The sequence below is a fragment of the Varanus komodoensis genome, unplaced genomic scaffold (genome assembly GCF_004798865.1).
Source record: "Varanus komodoensis strain SLA01 unplaced genomic scaffold, ASM479886v1 scaffold31, whole genome shotgun sequence".
NCBI classification, from domain to species: Eukaryota; Metazoa; Chordata; class Lepidosauria; order Squamata; family Varanidae; genus Varanus; species Varanus komodoensis.
Genome location: NW_025335780.1, coordinates 6,910,474 through 6,932,396, shown reverse-complemented (window position 1 = coordinate 6,932,396; position 21,923 = coordinate 6,910,474). Strand labels below are relative to the sequence as shown.

Below are 21,923 nucleotides of genomic sequence, written 5' to 3'. Positions count from 1 at the left end.
ACCCACTGGAGCCCAAGGAAGTGAAATCATTTCAGTTTCGTATAAGGAGCAGTTTTTGTTGTTTTGCTGCTGGGGCATGAAAACCAAAATGGCAGAGGGTGCAAACTTAAGGCTTTGGTTTCATGTTCCAAAAGAGGGGAGGTGTGACCATGAAACCCCCACCAACACACACAAGCACCAGAAAAGTCAGGAATGTAGAGCACTGAGTGGTTGAAACATTTCCCAGGTTTCCCTCGTCACCTGCTCCAGCTGAAATTGAAAGGTACCTTCCTAAGAGATAAAAGATTTTTCTGAAGTGGCCTCACACGAAATCACAAAAGCTTCCCTCAGCTAGCAAGAAAGAAATCCCTGTAATGGGTTGCTCGGCCTCGTTTATATTTCCCTGATCATGTAATAAAAGGTCATGAATTATTTATTCCCTATTGAAGAGCAAGACTGTTAACTCGTAATTCCAGTGCTGTTTAACAAAGGAGTCCCCAGTGGAAATTAAACATAGTTAATTGTTGTCACGAGACAGACAAAATGCTGTTGTGTTGTCACTGAGAGTCCCACAGCCATGCCCCCTTTAATGGCACCAGAAGAGAACTCTGAGGCCAGGATCTACAGGTCTGCCAGTGTGATGTTAGAAGCGACCTAGGTCAGCCAGTGGTCTGTCACACCCAGTACCGTCTACTCTGACTGGCAGTGCCTATCCAGAGCTCAGAACAAGGCCTTTCTCAGATATATCACCTTATTCCATTTAGATGGACACACAGAATTCCTGTACCTGCTATTAAAGGAAGCGCAGCATCTGTACAGAGTCGCAGAGTGGTTACTCGTGCGTAATGATCTCAAGGGCCTGCTTCTGTGCTGGGCAATATCCAGTCGACAACACTGCACTACAAGGCATGGACTGTGCTACCTCGCTTACAGATACAACAAATTTCCTCCCTCAGTTGCAAAATAAAACTACGGATGGGTTGTCCTGGCACCGCAGTTTTCAGCATAGTGCTTCTGGGCACCTGCATGCTTGCAACACCTTTCCTGGCATCCATCAGCTTCCCTGTTCTTCCAGACGTTTATGTTATTTCATAAGATTTTTTTAAACCAGTTCAAAAAAAAAAAAACCTGGGAAGCTGGCATGCTGACAGGTCAACATCCACCATCCAGCACCATTTTTCTTTGGGTATGAAAGGAAGGTTTTATGCCTTGGAGCTCAGATTCCACTTCTAACTTGTACTTAGGTTGTTGGAAAGTTATTTTTGTTTCCTTTTCACTAAGTTCTGAGAAACCATGGCAACCATTTTATGAATGAGCCAGTTCCCACCTATGGCAGCCATTTTGTGAGTGCACCCATGAGTTGGGGACTCCTAGGTTATGGGATAATTTATCTCAGAGCAGGGTATTTCAGAAACTGAGACTCTTTCAGCTACTAAGATCAAGGAACAGGTTTTTTTCCTGGCTACTTATAGAAACACTCCTCTGAGTACTATGCCTCCAAAAACAAAATAAACCAACTATTCCAGCCTGGCAACTTGACAAATTACTTGCACACAAAGCTTTACAAGTCACGTGTTCGTACATACTCACATTTTGTCCTAGAGAGCCGGAAAGGTGTGACATGGGGTGTCGGGTACACATTTTAGCTTCCTGGGAATCCTTGCTTTATTTCAAAGAAAAGCAGTCTTCTTCCCTTACAGTTTCAGAGATATGCCTGAAGCTATGTGAAAAATGACCGCTGATGTCTCAGCAGCTAGTGTAACTAAATCAGAATGTCAAAGGGGAAGAAATCGTCTAAATCTATTCACTTTTAATATCCTAGAGCAGATACTGATTCATTCTTTCTAGGCTAAGATTTACTTAGACGCAGAACTTTATTTTTAATTTTAAAAAGGTGCAAAATACTAAGTATTCATGGGCCCAACTCTATAAATTTTTGCAGCCTAAAAGTTCTTACTTAAAGTTATTTTTAAAAGCATGTTTTCCTTCCTTGGCCACTGCAAGCCTGCCCTTTTGAAAGCAATTGGCCTATCAGATCCCGTGCTCTTATTTTTCACTGCCTGCCCTTTGCACTTCATCTCTTGGTCCTTTCTTGTGTGAATTCCTTTATTACGGATGATGTGAGCTTGGAGGAAACCCTTTCCTGAGAGATTTTGAGGAAGGAAGAGGATAAGCCGTTGTGAGGAAGTGTCTTCGTTAGGGCAAAATCCTGCCTTTGCCTAAGGTTGATTTACACAGCCTTTGATAAATCTGCAACTTTATGATTCTGTTCCTTGCTGCACTACAGGAGATGAAATTACTGAGCCAAGCCTTTGGTTCTATTCCTGCTTCACTGCAGGGGGTTGGACATGAAGATGGATGGCATACCTCCTGGCTTTGTAGTTCTATGGTTCCATGATCATGGAGGCAACCCAGGGGGTGATAATAAATTGCAGAGCCTTAGTCTGGAGAATTTATAACCTCCTGGAGAATGGATCTGTGTCTGCTGTGCCTGAGAGCCGGCTTTTATTTCAGTCCTATGCAACTTGGGCAAACAGGTCCATGAGAATGTGGACCAAGCAGTTTGCATTGCCTGGTAGATCAAAACCTACGCATGCAATGCTACGTGACTGCACTGGCCAGGATCTTACGATGATTGTGGTGATTCTTTTCCTCCTCTAGTACCACAGCTGAGATTTCTTCTCCTCGGTGGCACCATCAGTTATCGGAACATGGGTGGTCAGTGTGGTCCATCATGCTGCTGGATCTCGCTGAGAAAGCTGAGCTTTCCCTGAACTTAAAACTGAGACCCTTAAGACCCCTGTGCCTGTCCCAGCTTCACTCTGCAGGGAGAGATCCTTCCTTGTGGGCTCAGCTTGTGCAGAGCGGATGAAGCCAGGCCTGGGAACAAACAGCAACATGCAGACATTCGCACAGGATATACATTTGATAATATGTGCAGTCAGAAGTAATTAATGGAAGTTAAATGGAAATGTGCTATGTTGTAGAGAAGACGGTGAGCAGGTGGCTGAATGCCTTCCCTCCAGGTGCTGGCTTCTTTCTCCTGGAACCCGAGTTTGATCTGATTGTCCTCTGTGAAGTGGAATGAGCAACCACCCTCTCGCGTGGCTTTCCCACTGCAGGTATTTCTGCACTTAGGCTGTGACGCATGGCTGGGCACAGATTTGCGTGTGTTTCTTTTGTTCCTTCATAGTTCTGGCCTACGAGGATGACAGCGATGATTTAATTCTTTATTTGTTTGTTGATTTCATTCCTACCCCACCCCATAGTCAAAGCTCTCTGGGTGGCTTGCAGCATGAGCCAGATGCATGCAAGAAATGACCCGTTTTCATCTTTCTTTTCTTACGAGAAAACGAACTGAAAAGGTCTTATATTAAGCAGGAGACATAAAGGAAAAAGGCCCAAAGTTTTAATCCCTAATCCTGAAATAATTTACTGGCCCTTCCTGGAAAAGCCAATACACTCCTCGTTCCCCCGCTCTCTGCGTGCGTGTGTGCGTGCGTGCAGAGAGCTGTACATGCTCCTTCTGTTTACAATCAACCATTACAAAATAATTCAAAGGCGCAACATAAATTCGATAGCAGGCTCTCTTTGTGCATGCACACGCATGGCTTTAAAGCCTCTTTTGTGGGTTTTGCATCAGCCGTGCAGGCCAAACAATGCTAAATCCAAAGGCTGTGCAAAAAAACGAGGAACAAACAGCTGGAAGGAAAACAGATGCTGTTGCTAGAAAGGGGGAGACAATGCTGCTGTTAAAGGCCTGTCTGAGTCTGCTTTTTGTTTCAAAGAGCTCTCCCTCCTCCTACTGGCCGAATGTAAATCTTCAGTTTGATGCATGGCCTATTTGTTAGACATGGCTCCTAGGCACACTGGTGGGCTATAAGAGGAGCTGGAATGGGCCTTGGGAAGAGCTAACCTGCTGGACGGATCTACACCTCTGTCCCCAGCAAGGCAGGGAGCTTGCATGCAGCACTGGTCCGGCCCTGAGCCAGCCTGTGAGGTGCCCTGATGCTGGAGAGATCTGATCCAGTGGGATGCCCTGACACTACCTGTGCAGGCACCCCAGGAGCACCATGGTTGTCCACATGGCAGCAGCCCCATCTAGTGGCTGTGCAAGGGAAAGGGTAGGGTGCCAGACCTAATATGGGGTGGATGGATTCCCTTGGAGGAAGACAAGAACTGAACACAGCTGTCAAGGACAGAACCTTTTGGACTGAGATTGGCTTCGGACTGAGGAGAAGTGTATTTCATCAGAACAACTGCATTTCCTTGGACTATGCGGTGGTTTTGACAGGAGAGCCCAACAGTGTAGGCTACTGGATGCCATCTTGCTCTCCACCAGAGGAACCATCCTGTGGGTGAAGCCAGAAGTGTTACTGAAAGGAGACCAGTTTGGATTTAAGTCTTCACATGTCTCTTTCCAGCCTTGGTAGAAGGCAGCAAAGAGGTCAAACTGTTTCTTTACGTGTGACATTTCAACAAAAGGGCTGCATTGCAAAGGATTCTTTTCTGTTTTGGAACCAGAGGGAAGGGAGTTAGCAAACAGTAGAAAGGTTTTGGGGAACAAAGCTATGTGTATGTTGTACCCCAGGGTTAGGCTGCTGGTCCCAGCTGCCTTCCAAAGATGCTGCCCCATAAATTGTGCTAAATTAGGATTCAGTGGCTGGGCTTGTTTGCCTCTGTACTTGGAACAGGGGGAGGCTCTTCTTGTCCTTTGCCTGATAAAGCTCTGGTTGCAACTCAGTAGCATATTATTCAAGAAGAGATAGCTTGCAGATTGTCTGGGGAAAAAGCACCACCTCTCATGTTCTGTACAGTGTATGCTGCTTCCTACCAGGCAGCTTAAAAGACACACACCTCTGAGACAGAGAAGCTAGCCATCCTGGCTGGGAGTGATGGGACTTGCAGGCCAACACACCTGCAGGGTGCCAGGCTGGAGAAGGCTGCTCTGTGCTATGTGCCCTGTAGGGTAGATTTTGGCATTCATTGGGAAAAAGAGAGAAGCCTAGTTTGCATCATAACTGATCTGTGGAATCCCTAAGTGTCAGTTAGCAATCATCAGATTCAGCCTACGTTCATGCAAAATGGTCCTCCAGTTGCAGCCAATGCTGTGTTCTCACTACTGTCTTGCCGTTGGCTAAGAACTGTCCAACCCCCACATTGGACAGCTTCCTATCCTGCCACAAACAGCTGGAATAAGACCTGCAGCTGTTTTCGTTGTTTGGCGCTGCTCCAGTTTCTCCATCACAGGCCAATGTGTAGAAATTTTTCTGGCATAGACTTGAGCTTGATGGGAAAGTGTTTGCATGCTTGATTTTGGTACATGCCAAAGGCAGGAGCAATAGAAAAGATGGCGGTAGAATATATTGTATGGTAGAGAATAATCCAGTCTGCTTGGAAGAGTCATAAGCAGGTCTTTCTCCCCTCTTTCCCTGCCAGCAGACTTAGCTGAGAACTTAGAAGCATAAATCAAAGCCATGTTCTTTTTGGGATGTGGAAGAAGTGTCTGCCCATGTAAAGAGTTGACTCCAAACTGAAACATCCCCTCCTTCCCCCCTTTTCAGAATGACTACACACTCAGTGTGGTGGGAGTGGTGGATGCTTCTTCATTGGTCCACCCTCTGAATCTTCCCCCTGCCCAGAAAACTCAGAAAAGTCCCCCCCGCACGCACCCCGGCTCCCAGGTGCAGCCTGAGCATCTTCACTAGATCACCTTGGAACTGCAATGTCACTGCCCACCCGCGTACTCTGGCTGCTCCTCAGAACCAAACCTCTCTGAGCAGAATGCAAGATGCGAGCCCTGGGCCCCCTCTCTGCGGGAAGCACATTTTGCAATGGGTCCAGCCATTTTCCTTTCAACAGCAACCCAAAGGAAAGCCAAGTTGCTGCCAATGAGCATATTTCTGTATTGCCCTGAGTGCTAGGCTGCGATTCTATGCACAGTTCCTGAGAGTAATCGCCATTGAACCTAGCAGGTTACCTCTGGGTAAATGGATTGAATGGCGAAACACTTAACTTTGGGCTGGGTTGAGCCCCCTTTGATAAATGGCTGTATCAGCAACAGTGAAAAGGTTGTATCCAATCTTTATAGCGGAAGTAGAGATCTCAGTGCAGAGAACACAACCAGTACCCATGTGTGGCAGCACCATGAAAGATAAAACTGTTCCGGCCGAAGGTAACAACAACTATAAAGGGAATTATAGGCTATCATTTACTGTTACATCTTCCATATATGCTATTAGGCTAGCTAAAATGAAACTTAAAAGCCAAGGACATGGAGGTTATCTTAAATATGTTCACTTTTGCTAGGATATAAATCATCTGAGAAGCACTTCCCAAGGTTGGTGACTGGTTAAGCCATGCAAGGAACAAATGAATTTATCAAAGTGACAAATGGGATAAGGCTGAAATTATTGGGAGATCTCATGGCTTCTGCGGACGGTAGTACCCCCCTTTCCTCCTCTTCCTCTTTTCTCCATTGTTGCTATAAAATAAAAGCATAGAAAAATGATCGCAGCAAGAGCTTCTCCACCTTTTCTCAAGTAGCTCTAAAGAAGTGGGATGGAGGTGGGGAAAGGCTTGGAGCAAGGATGTGAAATATTTCCATTTATCAGAGATTATGATGGACTGAAGAGGAGGTGCCAGTGGTGGGCAGTGGAAGCGGTGGTCATTTAGCATTATTTATTTCATTTCTATACGGCCCCACAGCTGAAGCTCTCTGCATGGTTTACAGCAGTCAGTAAAACAGACAATAAAAATCTCATAACATCAGGAAGAATCATTTAAAGGCTTTAAGCACCTAAAAGAAACGACAGCAAAAATTTCTCTGCAAAGCACCTGGAATGAGTCAGCCCCTCAAGTCCCTGGGTGGCCAGGTAAATCTTGAAGGGCCTCTGCACTTCCCTGTGAGTTGCTGCTTGGAGGAAGGCCCAGGAGTTGATTGCATCCCCCTGTCCTGCATTTGATCTCGGGAGACACCTTCTGTGTGGAAGCATGGGAGCAGGCCCACTGGCATTCTCGACGTCTTTCAGCCATCGGAACAGGTACCCTAGATATTTAGAGCCGTAGAGAAGTATTCCACCCCCCTCCATTTGACTTCTCCACATTTTTTCTGTTCAAACCTACCATTGAAATGGATCGCACTGGCATTGTTACCATTTGATGAACACAAGCCGCTCAGTGCCCTGAAAGTACAATATATTTTACTGTGGCACAATATTTATAACTTTTATTTGATTTTTACGATCTTTCAACAAACATCAGTGAAAAAACACTGAGGATACAAAACACGAGTAGAAACACAAACACACATACAGTAAAAAGTGGGGGAACAAAATGAAGGATGTACACACAGCATATAGTCACACAGTAAAAAGTCAGAGATACATTGACCTAGTCTTGAGAATATTACGAATAATATACATGTATACATAGAGGCTCACACTCACACATGCAAATATTCAAAGTTCCTTCTCCACATCACTCATATTGGCTGAGCTGAGTTGGCCAAATGCTGGAATGCGTGTTGAGAGGAAGCTGTCCTTGGTGGTGTATTTTCTCACGGGACATCAGTGTTATGAGGTCCTCAGCCCATTACATGGTTGAGGGAGATGATCTCTTTCCGTCTCCATATGATGGGTCTCACAGCCTCCGTGAACGCTCCTAGAGTCCACTCGCAGTGGCTAGAGAATAGCTTGCAGGGTGTGGGAATGTCATTCAGCAATGCATTGACAAACAGGAATAACGTATTTAGGACACAGTTGATGTGTCCAATACCTTCTGTCCAGGACGGGGCCACCCCGAGCATTTTCACATCACATGCTCTAAGGATGCTTCTGCCGTCCCCCGTCACCAACAGTCATTAGAGTGCGATCATTTTTTTCTGGAACAGGTGCTGTGGAGTCCCGTATGCCTGAAGAGCACAGTTCCAGGTCTGGGGATATGGACGGAGTAGAGGATGTAGCTATTTTTTGCTGGTGTGGTGGAGTGGGGCATTCTAATGCCCTACTCCACTCTTCTCTGAGTGTCTGGATGTCAAGAGGGTTGTAATGTTAAGAGACTTTGAAAATTTTGCACAATTGCCCACAAAATGCTGTTGCCACCACCTGGGAATGCTGTTCACAGAGAAGCAAACTCTGTTGGATTTGGTGTTTTGTACCAATGTCAGAAAGTTCTGTTTTGGTCTCATTTTTACCTATTTATTGTATCTACTTTATGCCTTCTTGCTCCACGTGGGTCTGTTTCAGCAATGACTTACTTCTCTCCGCTCATCCATGCATTCCTGCTTTGTGGACCATCTGAATTATGGTTGCCCCGTGGACCGTTTCTCCCATTTCAGCAGTGTTATCTCTCCAGCTCCCTCAGACTAACCATTGGCCTGTAGGTTGCTTCTCTGGCTAATGTCCTCCTTCCCTGGTCATTGAGTTTTGGTGGATGGTCCAGAATTGCACCTCAGCCACATTCTTTCTCTTCTGTAATAATAGATTTTTGGAATATTCATATTGTAGCTTGGGATATGGTGTTTCTGCACAATTTCATCTTGGGAACCTTTAGATAGCTTCTTGGTCTTCATGATACTGTTTGTCGAGCTGTGCTCTGTAGACTTCCAGAAATAGGTTCATTTCCTTGGAGATCCTGTGGCACTGGAACTGCGTGTGGGTGGTCCGCATTCAACCACCCAAAGTTATGTGACTTCTGAAGGCTGTGATTGCATGGCAATGTGGGCGAATTCTTCTGCAATATTAAATTTTGTGCCAGAATAGAAATATTTTGCACCCTCACACTGCTGAGTATCCTGTGTTGGTTGAATTCTCAGTTCCAGATTGTTAACCCAAGAAAATGTAGAAAAGTCAAGAGTGCGTATGAATATATCGGCGAGGAACCGTGTGCAGTTACAAGTGGGCATTCTAATTGTGTGGCAGGATAAGTGCCTGGACGTGCAAGGTGACCCCATTCGGTGTACGTGGGGAAGGAACACACAGAAAGCAAACTGATTCTGGCTTATATTACCCAAAGCAGTCCCTTTGCTCCATGTGTTTGTTCATTGGCTGAATTAACCGATTACTAAGCCTAAATGAAGGAAGCATTAAAAGGCCTCTTTTTATTTTGTTCAAATGGAATGACTTTCTGCTTGAGTCCTGCGAACAGGCAGGTGGCGCTGAGATAGAATCAAATATCGTTCCCCTTTTTCTTTTATACCTTAAGTTGTTTGCTACCTTAAAATATTACATTACAAATTATAGCAGTAATCATAGAAAACAGCTTTACACACACCCTTTCTGAAAACAGAGCATCCCAAATCCATGCTGTCTGAGCTGAACAATGGGATGTTCTTCAAATTCTGCCACGAAGTGCCTCCCTTGCTTTAAGAAGACGTTACTGCGTGGATTTGTCCAGCTTGATTGGTGCACCCGTTGTGTCCCTTTCCAGAGAAAGCAGATCTGCCACAATGCTCTGTGCAGTCGTGGCCAGATAATATTCAAAGTGTTGAGCATCTGGGGCACCAAACGATGGCTCAGATTCCATCTCATAGGTCAGATGCAGGAGGTGGACTTGGAGATCTGACCTAGCCAGAACAGAGAAGCATAGCCAGACAAGAGAAACACACTGGCCAACTCTCCCAGGTCAGAAAGCAACCTTGGTGATGGGGCCAAGGGGCATGCCATGGAGAAAGACGACCGGAGAGGCTGGGATGTTATTTATCCTGAGTCTTTTACAGCTTCCTTCCCTCTGCCACTGAGAAAAGCAAAGCTAAGAGGACCAAGAGGCAGAGATCACCTCTGCACACAGGAATCTCAGAACTCTCTGAGTCCAGGCTTCCTGTGGATTGCACCTTAAATTTAACTTTGAATTCTTAGTCACTTGCAGGTCCCTACTGGGTGGAAAAGTGACTCCTAGTTTTATAAAGACATAAAATGAACATATTGAGAAGAGTGGGCTTGCAGAACTTGTGATCTTCTGGGCTGAGCACCGTCTATTAGCCATGCCTTGTGATATGCTTCATACTTAATCTTCCGCATCCTCATTTCTGCGAGTCCAGACTTGCAGCAAAATTAGGAGATTTAACAGTACCCTGGTGGGACACTTGAGTCTGACTTCCGGGGTCAGATGTTATGCAAGCCTTCTTTATAATAAGGGTCATCTTAGCCACAAAGCTGGTTCCTAGTTCTCTTTAATTTGAAGAACAGAGAAATGCTAAGAAAGAAGTATTCTTGCCACCCTTTAAAGATAATGACAGTGTATTTCTTGTGTGAACTTAATTCAAATAGAAACCAGAAATTGGACCTTCTCTTGCAGCCCACATAGTCTAATTCCCTCTTTTGTTTCCACCTCGCAGTTCAATTTCACCATTTAGTATCGAGAGCACAAGACGCCAGAGAAGGTCTGAATCTCCGGACTCCAGAAAGCGCCGCATCCATCGGTGTGATTTTGAAGGATGCAACAAGGTATATACTAAAAGCTCCCACCTGAAGGCTCACCGGAGGACGCACACAGGTAAAAGTTTTGTGGTGACAACAACATCTCTTGCCAGGCATGTATTTTGAGCAAGGCATTATTATGGAAATGCTTAGGTAACATTAACGAACTTTCACTGCTGTGTAATAAACAATAATTATTCTCAGTATATAGCCCTGAAGGTTAGATACAATGCCAGGATTTTAAGCACTCCATCCTGAACCAGCCTTTTGCCTCCAAATATTTTGGACTACATCTCCCAACATTCCTGCCTTGCTGGGATGATGGCAGTTGAACTCCAAAACATTCAGAAGAAACCTGGTCAGGGAAGGCCACTCTTAAGCCCTTCTGGTGTCCACACGATCCATCCTTTCCTCTCACAAATAGTCCGTGAGCCCCAGGAAAACACCCAACCTTTCCTCATGGCTGTGCTTTCAGGGGAGCAAGGTAGCTTGGAAGGAGGGCTGCCCATTAGGACTTACCTCCTCTCCAGGGAAGCAGTGAGAGCTTTCCCAGGGCTACCTGGCACAGAAGTTGACTGTCATTTTGCTTAGCCATGCACCCTGTAAGGGCTGAAGGCGTCCAGCCAGTAAGGGGTACAGAGCCCATGGGATTGGCCGTGAGCCAAGGCTCTCAGCACTTTGGGTGGTGGTTTGCTCCACCCCATCTTGCAACACCAGAGAGAGGCGATGAACTTCTCACAGGCACCCCAGGGAGGAGAAAGGAGCACGAAGCAACCAGCCATTAGCCCCATGGGACCTTTGATAGCTTCATCTTGTACAGGGCAAGAACACAGGCTGTTCATGACTCTCTTGCCTTTGGGGGCCTGATCCTGACTGGGCCTAATAAGCAAAACTCACGCTGTCCTCGGAGGCACATAATGCTGCATGGGGTACGATACACATGTGGGGTTGCTTGTGGGGTTTGCATTTTGTTGATGTACTCAGACAAGGCAAACTTCACAATACCGCTTTGCCCTAATTAAATCTATCCTACAGATGAACTTGCTGCAAAAGCCCTCATGAAAAAGGCACGGGATGGATATGCTCACTTTAACCACCTGCGTGTGTATGTTACATTTGCAGCCTGCAGTCCTAAACCCAATTAACTTGAAAATAAGCTGTCTTGTTAAGATCGATGGGAATTATTCCAAACAAATGCATGTTAGGTTGGGAAGCTCATATCTAAGTGACTGTGTGCTTGGGTGAGCTCCATTTCAGGACCAATCTTTTGGCAGAAATTTGCTAAAACAAAATGTGTTGAATCTTATCAAGGAGATGAAGCACACATCCCAAGTTCGATATTACATGTATTTCTTTTGCTTTGTGGGTTCCTAAACCATCATTCTGCACAAGGGTATAACAGAGGGATGTACTACGGGGGCAAACAAATGGTCACATAAGGGAGGCCCGTGCAAAGCCAGAAGCAGCCCACTATGTCCGTACCGTGAGAACTGCTTTTGGCGAGCAAAATGTCACAGGTTCAGCCCTTGGAAACTCCAGAGAGGACCAGGAAATATTACGCTCTTCTGACCAGAACAGATGGAAATGATATGGCGCACAAACATCTGGAGGGACACAAGCTGTCTATCTTTGGTGTAATTAACAAGGGTGGGCCAATGTCCTGACTTAGTACAGGGAACGTTCCTATTTTTCTACGTGTTGTGGCTTGCCAGGGACTTGACCAACACTGTTTCTGCGACCCAGGAGGTTCACCAGCATCCTGCTTGACAGACAATGTCAGGTCCAAGACTCAGTTGACTTGTCAAGCTCAGCCTTACTGTGGTGTCACAACATAGACCTTCCATACTTAAAATAAAATATATCTGAGCAACTTAGGGGAGATATTCAACGAGGATGATGAAAGCAGTGTTGACTATGAACACGCTAAATAAATGAATCTCATCTTGCATTCGTAGTTCAGTCTTTACTTACTTGCCTAAAGCAAAGTGAGTCAATTATTTATGTATGACCCAAGATAATTAGGGTATGATATTGGCTAAGTATTAATGAATTATGACAGCCCTGCATGCAAGGGAGAGCAATCTTGAATAGGAAAAATCAGATCACAGAAACTTGTGTTGCATAATTTCACCTTTCCACACAGTTTGTGATTGCACCGTTGAGCATTCCTGCAAAATACCTGATTAAGCAGAATGGTGTGGAAACGTCTCAAGGATTGTGCAAACCTGGAATTAGGCATCGGATTAGGTTTGCCAGGTCTATCCCAGGTCAAGAGTGAGTGGGCCTGGTCGAGATCAGACCCTTCACCCTTCCCTTTCCGAAGCAAGAGAAATGGGGCAGGACAGGTGGGTGGGGTGGTGGGAATTTTCCACAAGCCAGATTGCATGATGAATGAGGGACTTGGTGCACCCCCTGATTAAGGAGTCCTCTTGAAAAACTGGATGTTTAGTGGGGTAGACAGACAAGTGGGATGAACGTGGATCAGGGTGGGCATGTTTGGTTTTTAAGAGCAACTCAGAGGCCTCTTTCTCGGGAAGGCTGCGACCTGAATTTGGGGCTGTACAGATGGAAAGTGCATGGGGACTTCCATGACTGAATGTGAAAGGACCAGTACAGCAGCCTGCAGAGGTTCTTGAGCTGAGCCCCTCTCAGCCATCCTGGTAAAGGGTTTAGGAAGCAGGTCAGAAAGTCACACTCTCTGTCTGAGACCCGGGAAGACGAGGTCCAGCCAGACGGACAAATTACCTGATCTGCTGTAAGGACACGTCCTGGGTCTGCTCCATATAACTCCCATCACCACGTCCCACCAAAAAAAGTTCTCTGCACACAGAAAACTGCAAAGTGGTGAGAATAGTCCCAGCCTAACATTCTCCCCAAGCTCCGCATACAACCCACACACAGGTTTACCAGGCGATAAGCCAAGGTTGCATGCAGTCATTGCTGGCATGTTCCTTTACCTGTTCTGAATCAATACTTGGAAATAATGCCCTGCCCCATCTTGGCTCCCTTGCAGCATCTCAGAAAGTTTTAGCAACAGTGGCCTTGCATAATGACTTCAAGTAAATACAGCTGGTCAGCATATAAAGTTCAAGTCCATTCCCATTTGTTTAAAATGAGACCTTCTATCACTTTACCCATCATTCATAGACATTATTCTGTGCAGTATATTGTTCAGAACAATGAGATATGCATCCTTTATTTTCTACTATTAATTTTCAAGAGGGCGAACGCCACCCTTGGTTGCATGGCCAGAAGTGTGGCTTCTAGATCAAGAAAGGTATTTCTGCCACTCCATACGACTCTTGTGCATCTGCAACTGGAGTATTGTGCTCAGTTCTGGGCCCCTCATTGCAAGAGGAATACAGCAAGGTTGGAATCAGTGCAGTGAAGGGCAATTTGGATGATGGGTGGTTTGCAGGGTAAGTCACGTGAGGAGGGACTGCAGGAGCTGGGTCTTTTCAGCCATGAGAAGAGGAGACTCAGAGGGGACTTGTTAGCAACATACAGATATGTGAGGGGGTGTCATGCAGAGGTGAGTCATGACGTTCCCCCCCCTGCGGTGGAGGGCAGGATGCGTTCCAGTGGAGCAAAGCTCAGGCAACCAAGATACAAGGTGGATGCCAGGAAATACTTCCTGACGGTTAGGACCCCTAGGGCATGGAACGGGCTTCCACAGGAGGAGGTTGAGGCCAAATGGTGAGGGTGTTCAAGGATAGGCTGGACATGCACATGGTGGGCATGTCGTGAGCGGAGCCGGCTGGAACTGGGGGTCAGACTAGATGGCCTGACTCGCTCTGTTTCGATGTTACTCTTTTTGTATCAGCGGAAGAAACAGCTATGGCTGGATGGATAGATATTGTGTGTGTTTGTGCATGTGTGCGCACATGCGCTTTTCACTTCTGGGTTTGTGATTTCAGTTCCCATCCACTTTCTCTCCTCCTGTTTGCACTCTTAATGGATGCCTAACACCTGAGACTTCAAGCTTCAAAGACAGTATAACAAATGTCCATCCTGCTCCGTCCAAACCTGCCTGAGTAGCATGGCAAGCCAAGAGAGCAGGCGACTGGGGCAGACCAAATAGTTTCTTTCTGTGCATCCCTGTTTTGCAGCAGGAGAAGTAACCATGCAATCTCCCAAGTTCCAACATCACAGGACTGGCTTGGGAGGCAGCATTTGTCCTGCACTGGTAAAGAGCTGGTTGGGACAGGAGAACCACCTGCTTGAGCTAAGGCCATTCCACAAAACGTGCCCTTCATGCCGATAACACAGATGTACGTGGAGAGGGCCAGAAGTGTCTGCAACAGTGCAGATGTTTTGGAAGGATCATTGCCTAACCTTGGCATTTCCACTTTTGGTACAATCCAAAACCTTCCCAATGCAAGCATCAGATCCACTAGAGGGCGAACTATATTAAGAAATTGCTTCCAGGAATACAAATAGGAGCCTACCAGAAGTGAAGGATTGTGAGTCACAGATTACAGTTATTAAATTCTGCTTTCTGATTCCCACCCCCCGCCTCCAAGCACACACAAACACATTCACAGCACATACACCCCTCCGAAACTATCTGAGGTAGTCATGAAGCATCAGATGAAAGGACTATGAATAAAAATGTGTGGTCTCATTTCAAAGGGAGAAACTGTTGCAGGCCACATCAGTGTGTTTTGTCAGTGCAGTTTCTGCTGCTTGCTACGTAGATGAGTGATCTGTGAAAATTAGGAGGTGTTGAGAAAATAGGATAGTCACACACAAAATGTATGCTGTTCCTGTCTGCCTCCTCGCATGCATAATTTTACTAGCCAAGAAGCTTTATCACTGCCTCTGTGTGTGTGCATGCGTGCTTTCTGCCTTATGAGAAAGTTTTTCTATTGCAGTTTGACAAAGATTACAAAAAACTGGTGAACCACTTTTGCAACTATCAAAAGTTACTACCCGCAAATGTTTTTCCAACCACTCCTTTCTGTGCTTATGTTCTGGCACTTCAGTGGAGTAAAGCCTAGCTCACTTTTCGTACCTGGTCACCTGAAGAAGATTCTTACTCGCCACAGAGGACCCATCAATTGGTTCTTTAAATTTAAAGCTTTCCTTTAAATTCCTTTCAGACTTGGCAAATAGCCTAGTGAGAAAGCCCTAAGGAGAAGGGGCTTAGGAGACTGATTAAATTATGATGTGGGAAGCAAATACAGCAAATGCAGAACTAAATCATGACACATTTGTATTCTCCCAAGTCAGTCTTGAATGTGAAATGCCATGTAGGAAGAATGACTGTGCTTAACTCTGTATTTCTGTTAAAATATTCTTTATTAGTAGTGGTGTATTTATTTAGTGCCATTAGCCTACATAGCACACGGTGATAGAATATTCTCAAAAGGACAGGTTTCTGCTTTAAAAGTTTGCAGTCTCAGTAGCTTTGGTACAAAAGACCTGGGGCCGGGTCATGTCATCCTGGATCTACGTTTGATGTGATCTGTCCTGGATCTAAGTCTGTACACTGTTCCATGATTCAGGATTCAAAACCACATTATCAGTTAGAACCACTCAAAATGTATCTTTGTGGACCATAATTAGGAAAAGGGGAGATGTTTTGAGCCTCCCTGCCTTTCTGTGGTTTTACTGTAATGGTCACTGTCCTGGGTCAGATACAATAAACGTGGTCTGGTAAGCCATGATTCATCAGATAATACAACACTATCAAGGTTTGTTAAACCTAGTTTCCCATTACGTTAAACCAGGAAATGATGGTTTAATCTCCAACAAAGCAAAATACCATTCTGTGGTTTGATACCCTATCTTATAGTAAGAGATTAAATCATGATTTCCTGGTATTGATGTAGCAGGGAACTGGGTTTTAACACTGCTGAAACAATAAAGAGCGAAAGAGCACATAATCACAATGCTGGATCTCCGCTGCTAACCCATGGTTTATCAGTCTGAAACTGGTTAATCTAAGCCAGGATATTCATTTCTCAGGCATGGGAACTGACAGTTCAAAGGAATTGTGGGGAATAAGGGTGACTTCACTTTTAAGACTGAAGTAGCAGTGGCAGCAATGTGGACCTCTTGCGTCAGTACCCAAAAATGGTCAGATCAGCCATAGAACATGGGTGGGGGAAGCACTTCTGCTGGGCTCAAACACATGCAAACTACACTGGGAGAAGGGGCAAGGAGCTCACGAAGACCTCTGCTTTATTTGTAGACCTTGATCCAAAGCAGAGTCTTGAGGTGGAGTAGTGAAGAATGTTCTACCCATCTGAAGACATGCAAGGCCAATGTTAGCCTCATGGTATTGAGCATTTATGCAGCACACTTCGAACAAGCACTTCACATTATTTCTGTGCACTTGGTGAGGATCCTTTCAAATAGGCCCAGTTTCAATATCCCCACATAGCAGAGGCACAGAGAATCAGGCCACCTGGTGAACTTGTCTGTGAGGCGAGGTTTGAACCAGAAATGTGTTCGCTCACAGCTCAAGCTATTAGTCACGGTGCCTCCCCAATGGAATATAGCAATGGATTGCCTACATGTGCTTTTACATGATTTGGGTTTAATAAGGGTAAGATTTAATCGTGTTCAATAAGTACATTTTTCAAAGGAGACAAAGGGAAAGCCCTTCTCAGACTCAGCAATACGCCTGGCACTAGTATCCTGCCCTGCACCTAGAGACATGGCGAAGCATTTCAAAAATGCTGCTTTGTATCGTTGCGATCTTTGTGATCCCGTGATCCGTAGCTGGGCATCCTGTGTTCCAAGGCGATTCTTTTTCAATAAACCTGAGGCACCTGCAGAAGGGAAGATGGTCAAGAACTTTGGTGTTTTGTTTAGTCTGAGCCTATTCAAACTCTGCATTCCTCGGACTCCACTGAGTTCCAGATATTATTTGAATAAGCAATGGCACCTGTCATTAGTCTTTGTTGAGTTTTTTTCTTTGAATAGTTGCAAGCTCAGGTAAGACCCAACACTGGAGACATGAGAAATAAGTTCAACTTGTTCGGTGACCTTTAAGCACTATTCAGTGCCTTATGTTTTCTTAAGAATGGTTTAATACTATTTGTCTACTCTGCCTTATAGAAATTTGCTTGTCTAGTAATCCCTTCATTTGACAGCATGGAGACGACTCATTCTCTCTCGCTAATCCTTTAGGGGCTGGTCTTCATTCTGTAGACTCTCTGGCTTTCGTAATGGCAACTTTTGCACATCCTTTCAGGCCACCAGTGACGGCACCTTGTCCTACAACAACCTTGCCAGGTTGAAATGTTGCATCATCAGGCCGAAATCCTTACTTTGGGATGGGAATGCTAATCTGCAGAAAAGAGTGCAAAAGCAGGGAGCAGATCAAGGGCCGTTTTCTACGTGTGTGGAAGTGAGGCAGAGGAAGTGTTTCAAGGGGCAAAGTTCAGATGCCTGCAAGGGAGGTTGCTTAGTTGTTTATTTTGTTTTTCGCAAACCCCACAGAGGACACCGCTTAGCTTTTCTGCTTCAAGAGCCTGACTGGGCTGATACTTTCTGTGGTACAGACAAGTAGGTTATTCCCCGTGGCCTTTTATATCTTGTTCTGGTGCTCATCAAGTTAACGTCAACAAGTTTGTGTGGTGTAGTGGTTGAGAACGCTGGAATGGGACTCACAAGATCTGGGTTATTCACTGGGCTATGAAACCCACTGAGTGACTTTGGGCCAGTCACTGGCTGGTAGCCTAACCTCATACAGTTGCTGATGTGAGAATAAAAAGGAGAGGAGAAGGAGCTTGTAAGCCCCGGGTTCCTTGCAAGAGGAAGAACGGTGGAATATAAATGCAATGAGATGATGATGTCACCAGAGTATAGAATACAAAAAATACAACGATCCGTCAAATAGACAGCTATCGGCAGCAGCATCTGGCACACCCAGAGCACCAAGTATGAAATTGGCCAAGAATTGTAGGTGCGTGTGTGCATGTGTGCTTGCTTTGGGGTGAAGTGCACAATGTGCTCCTCACTAAGACTGTTGAGTTCATAAGAGCTGAGCAGGGCTGACAAGAACAGGGCATTTTGGGGGCGCTCATTCATTGGGCTGCCATAAACTGCAGATGACTAGATGGCACATGATAATAACAAACAAACGAGGCTGTGCCATTCTGAAAGGGGCCGTCCTTACTGAACTTCTGGAACCCTAGAGAAGGTCAAGAAAGACAATTGACTGGGACGTGTAAGAATCCCCCTGCCTCTGGCCAAGCTTGCACCCAATGTGAAGTTGTAGGATACAGTCTAGTGGTATTGGAGAAAGGACAGTGGTTAATTATTGGCCATTCCACAGTGGTCAGTGGGTGGTGGAGAGCAATTCCCTACCCGAGGCCACCACACCGCAGGAAGACGTTCCCTCAGAATCATCCCCAGGCCTTATTTTCACCCGAGGATGTTGGTGCGTAGGAATAAATGCAAAGGCTGAATATGCAGATACGATCGTAAAGTATGCACCGTTGCAGAAACACGTATCTGGAGAATTATTGCTCTACACTGGAGGTCTGACATTGCTGCCCAGCCTGAAAGAGTCCCAGATTGCAGTTCCCACAGCAGTGTGTTCAGAGTAAAGCTGGCCTCCAATTGGGTTTGGTCTCTGGGTTGTCATGCAAAGCTTTTGCATCAGTGGCCACCAGCTTTCTAAGTGCTAGTATGTGTGTGTTTATGTCTGCATGTGAAGCATGCAGGAATACTGATGCTTTCATTATGTTAAAAGAATAAGATTTCCCTAAGCTCCAAATTATTGCTTAATATTTTGCCTTCTGGAATTGCATCCCACATACATTCCTTGAATAAGGTTAAAAACTTGGCTGTACAGCTGTGTGAGGGCTGTGCATGATACATATTTTTACAGATTTAAGGAAACTTTAAAGATGCCTGCAGGAGACAAAATAAACTACCAGTGGAGCTGATCATGATAACAATAAATGCCACTTGAAAGAACTTGGACCTCAATAAATGTAGCCGTTTCTCAGGATGCTTCCTTGTGCAAGGCAGGGAATTATTGGCCAACACAAGCAACAAACTCAGGTAGCGACCCAAATACGTCTAGAGCAAGAGAAAGTGCCACTGTGTTTGACAGTGTCGCCTATCTTGTTCTGGTTTTACCTGAAGTCTGTGAGCTTGGGAACAAGAGACGCCTACACGCCTGATTCCATACTGTAGCTATGTTGTATCCCATTTGTATAGAACAGCCAGAATTTGCAAAGTTTATGAAATTAGCTTTGGGCATTTCTGGGTGTAGCAAGGAGTATCTAACATGGGGCCACTTTATCACACCTGAAAGTACATCAACACTATTAATATATGTGTCTCCAGTGTTGGGGGGGGGGAAAGAGTTGGAGGCCCTAAAGCATGATAAAGAGCACCCGTTCAGCTTCAGCTATTGGGTGGTATAGAAATGAAATGAAATGAAAAGCTGCAGAGCTGAGTTGACTAGAGACCAGTGGGTGGAGTTGTGGTCCAGGTGCAAGGGAATCCCCCAAAACTGGGTGGAGGCACCTTCCGTGAGAGTGGCCATTCTGCCCACAGAAGGCAGATGCTATGCTGGGTCTGCACAACAATCCATTGTGGTTGACAAGCTATGCCGGGTGGCCATGGTGTGCAAACTTGGGCCGATTCCTGCAAGGTGGCATGTTTGTGTTCATGGACAAGAAGTCACCCCTACAGTCCATGGTTTGTGTTAGGAGCTGTTGGACCCACAATGGATTATGTTGAAGGAGCTTGGCCATTGCCAGTGTAGGCACCCCACCGACCTCAGCAGGTGCTCAGTGCTTCCTGCCATAATCATGACCTTTTTTGGTGCTTGCCCTGGATTTTGCCCTCTTGTCCTGATCTTTGAGTTAGCACTTAGTGATGGGCCCTGAACAACCCTTTGGAGAATGGTCATTCATCTGTTGCCCCTTTTAATTTAATGTGGGCGAATATTTTTGTACTTGTTAATATTATTATTTTAGTGTGACTTGCACAGGTGCACACTTCTGCCCTCCCTTTTTTTTGACAGGCATATCTGCTGCCATTGGGGTGAGAATGGACATCACGATTGCCTGTCCAATGCACTGTGGGTTGTTTCAGGAGCAACCCACCCTGCATAGCTTCTTCTCAGGGTGGACTGCCATGAACTTGCTCAACAGCTCCTTGAGACCAGCTGCACCTCTCTGAAAATAATTTGTTAACGGCTCCTATCAATGGGACACTTCCTCTTAGTGGAATAAGGAAAGGCTGATTCTGCAAGCCCTCAACATTCTCAAAATCATTTCTTGAGGGTTGAGGGACCATCAGCTTCTGATTTTTCAGGACTGTGAGGTTGGAGGCTGGAAGGAGGACAAGAGAGGAAAGTCCTATTGTGAGAACAGAAGTCTCCTTGCATAAATTATCATGTTCCATCCTTTTACACAACTGGACAATGGAGCATAAATTTGTGGAATGTTATTTCCCGGGTGACTAGCAGGTTGCAATTAACTTTCAGTTAAGGAATGCTTAGTTTTAGATAGCAGTTTTCACGGAAAGAAAGAAAGATATGGAGATTGACTAGATGTCAGTACATACGCGTAACTTATCGAGAAGACTTTTGTTAACAAAAACAGCTTTTCAAGTAACCGTGCTGTTAGTAGAAATGTCCGGTCTTTTTCAATAGGAAGTTTTCGGGAATCATCTGTTTGCACGTAGGCAGCAAGCAGAGGTGTGGCCCAAGAAACATCCTTGCAATGTACAACCTGAGCAAACATCCCGCTTGACGACTCTGCCATTAAAATGGGCTGTCAACTCTTGAGGAGTAAATATGGCTCAATACGCATTGCAGGGTAATCTAAGGAATTTGTGTCACCCTGTTTCGGAAGTATTATTTGTGTAACCAGATCAGGAATTGTATTTTCTGATGTTTTCCTTTCTGTTTCCCTAGCAAAGACACAATGATGACCCGCTCTCATGGACTGCAATCTTAATACTCAGCCCTTGTCATAGTTGCCCGAATCATTTTGGTCCTTGAGATGACAGAAGTAATAAACAGAGGGCCTGAAAAAACTGGAGTGGCAACATTGTGTCTGCATTGTTGACTTAAACCGGCATAACATTTATTCCATTATTGCACTGAACCCTGAGAACAGGAGTATAGGCTTCAGCCCTCTTGCATTATCTTCAGTACCTTCACCGATCTACAATTCCCAGGACTCCGCAGTTCTGAAACTACAATTCCCAGCCACGCCGCATTAATGCCCATGAAGCTGCACCATGGCTGTGGCCTATTTAAGTATCTAAGACAGTGTGCAGAACATCCATCCTGCAGGGCCAATTTGGCCCGTGCAGCCTCCTGGGCTTCCTCCAGGGTTCCAAGGAGTTCCAAGGCCCATCCTGTGCAGCATCGGAGGCTGCCTCTGCCTGGCTGCCATCTCCAGTCTGTGATCAAAGAGGGCAGGTCTGGTTCCCCTGCTGCTAGCTGGGGGATACGGGGGGCAGACCTGTGACTCAGAGGTGCTGTGAAAAAGGCTGTTCTTCACATGTTCAGCAGAGTACTCACCCTTCATCCCTCTGCAG

At 45.5% G+C, this 21,923-nt stretch overlaps 1 protein-coding gene across 6 annotated transcripts in view; it reads left to right on the top strand.

The window, feature by feature from the left end:
- KLF12 (Kruppel like factor 12) overlaps window positions 1-21,923 on the top strand; it is a 225,014-nt gene that overhangs the window by 189,891 nt on the left and 13,200 nt on the right. For all 6 annotated transcript variants that reach the window (XM_044437799.1, XM_044437800.1, XM_044437797.1 and 3 more), the window contains one exon: window positions 10,316-10,473. In XM_044437799.1, the coding sequence (XP_044293734.1) occupies window positions 10,316-10,473 (158 nt within the window). The remainder of the gene's footprint in view (window positions 1-10,315; window positions 10,474-21,923) is intronic.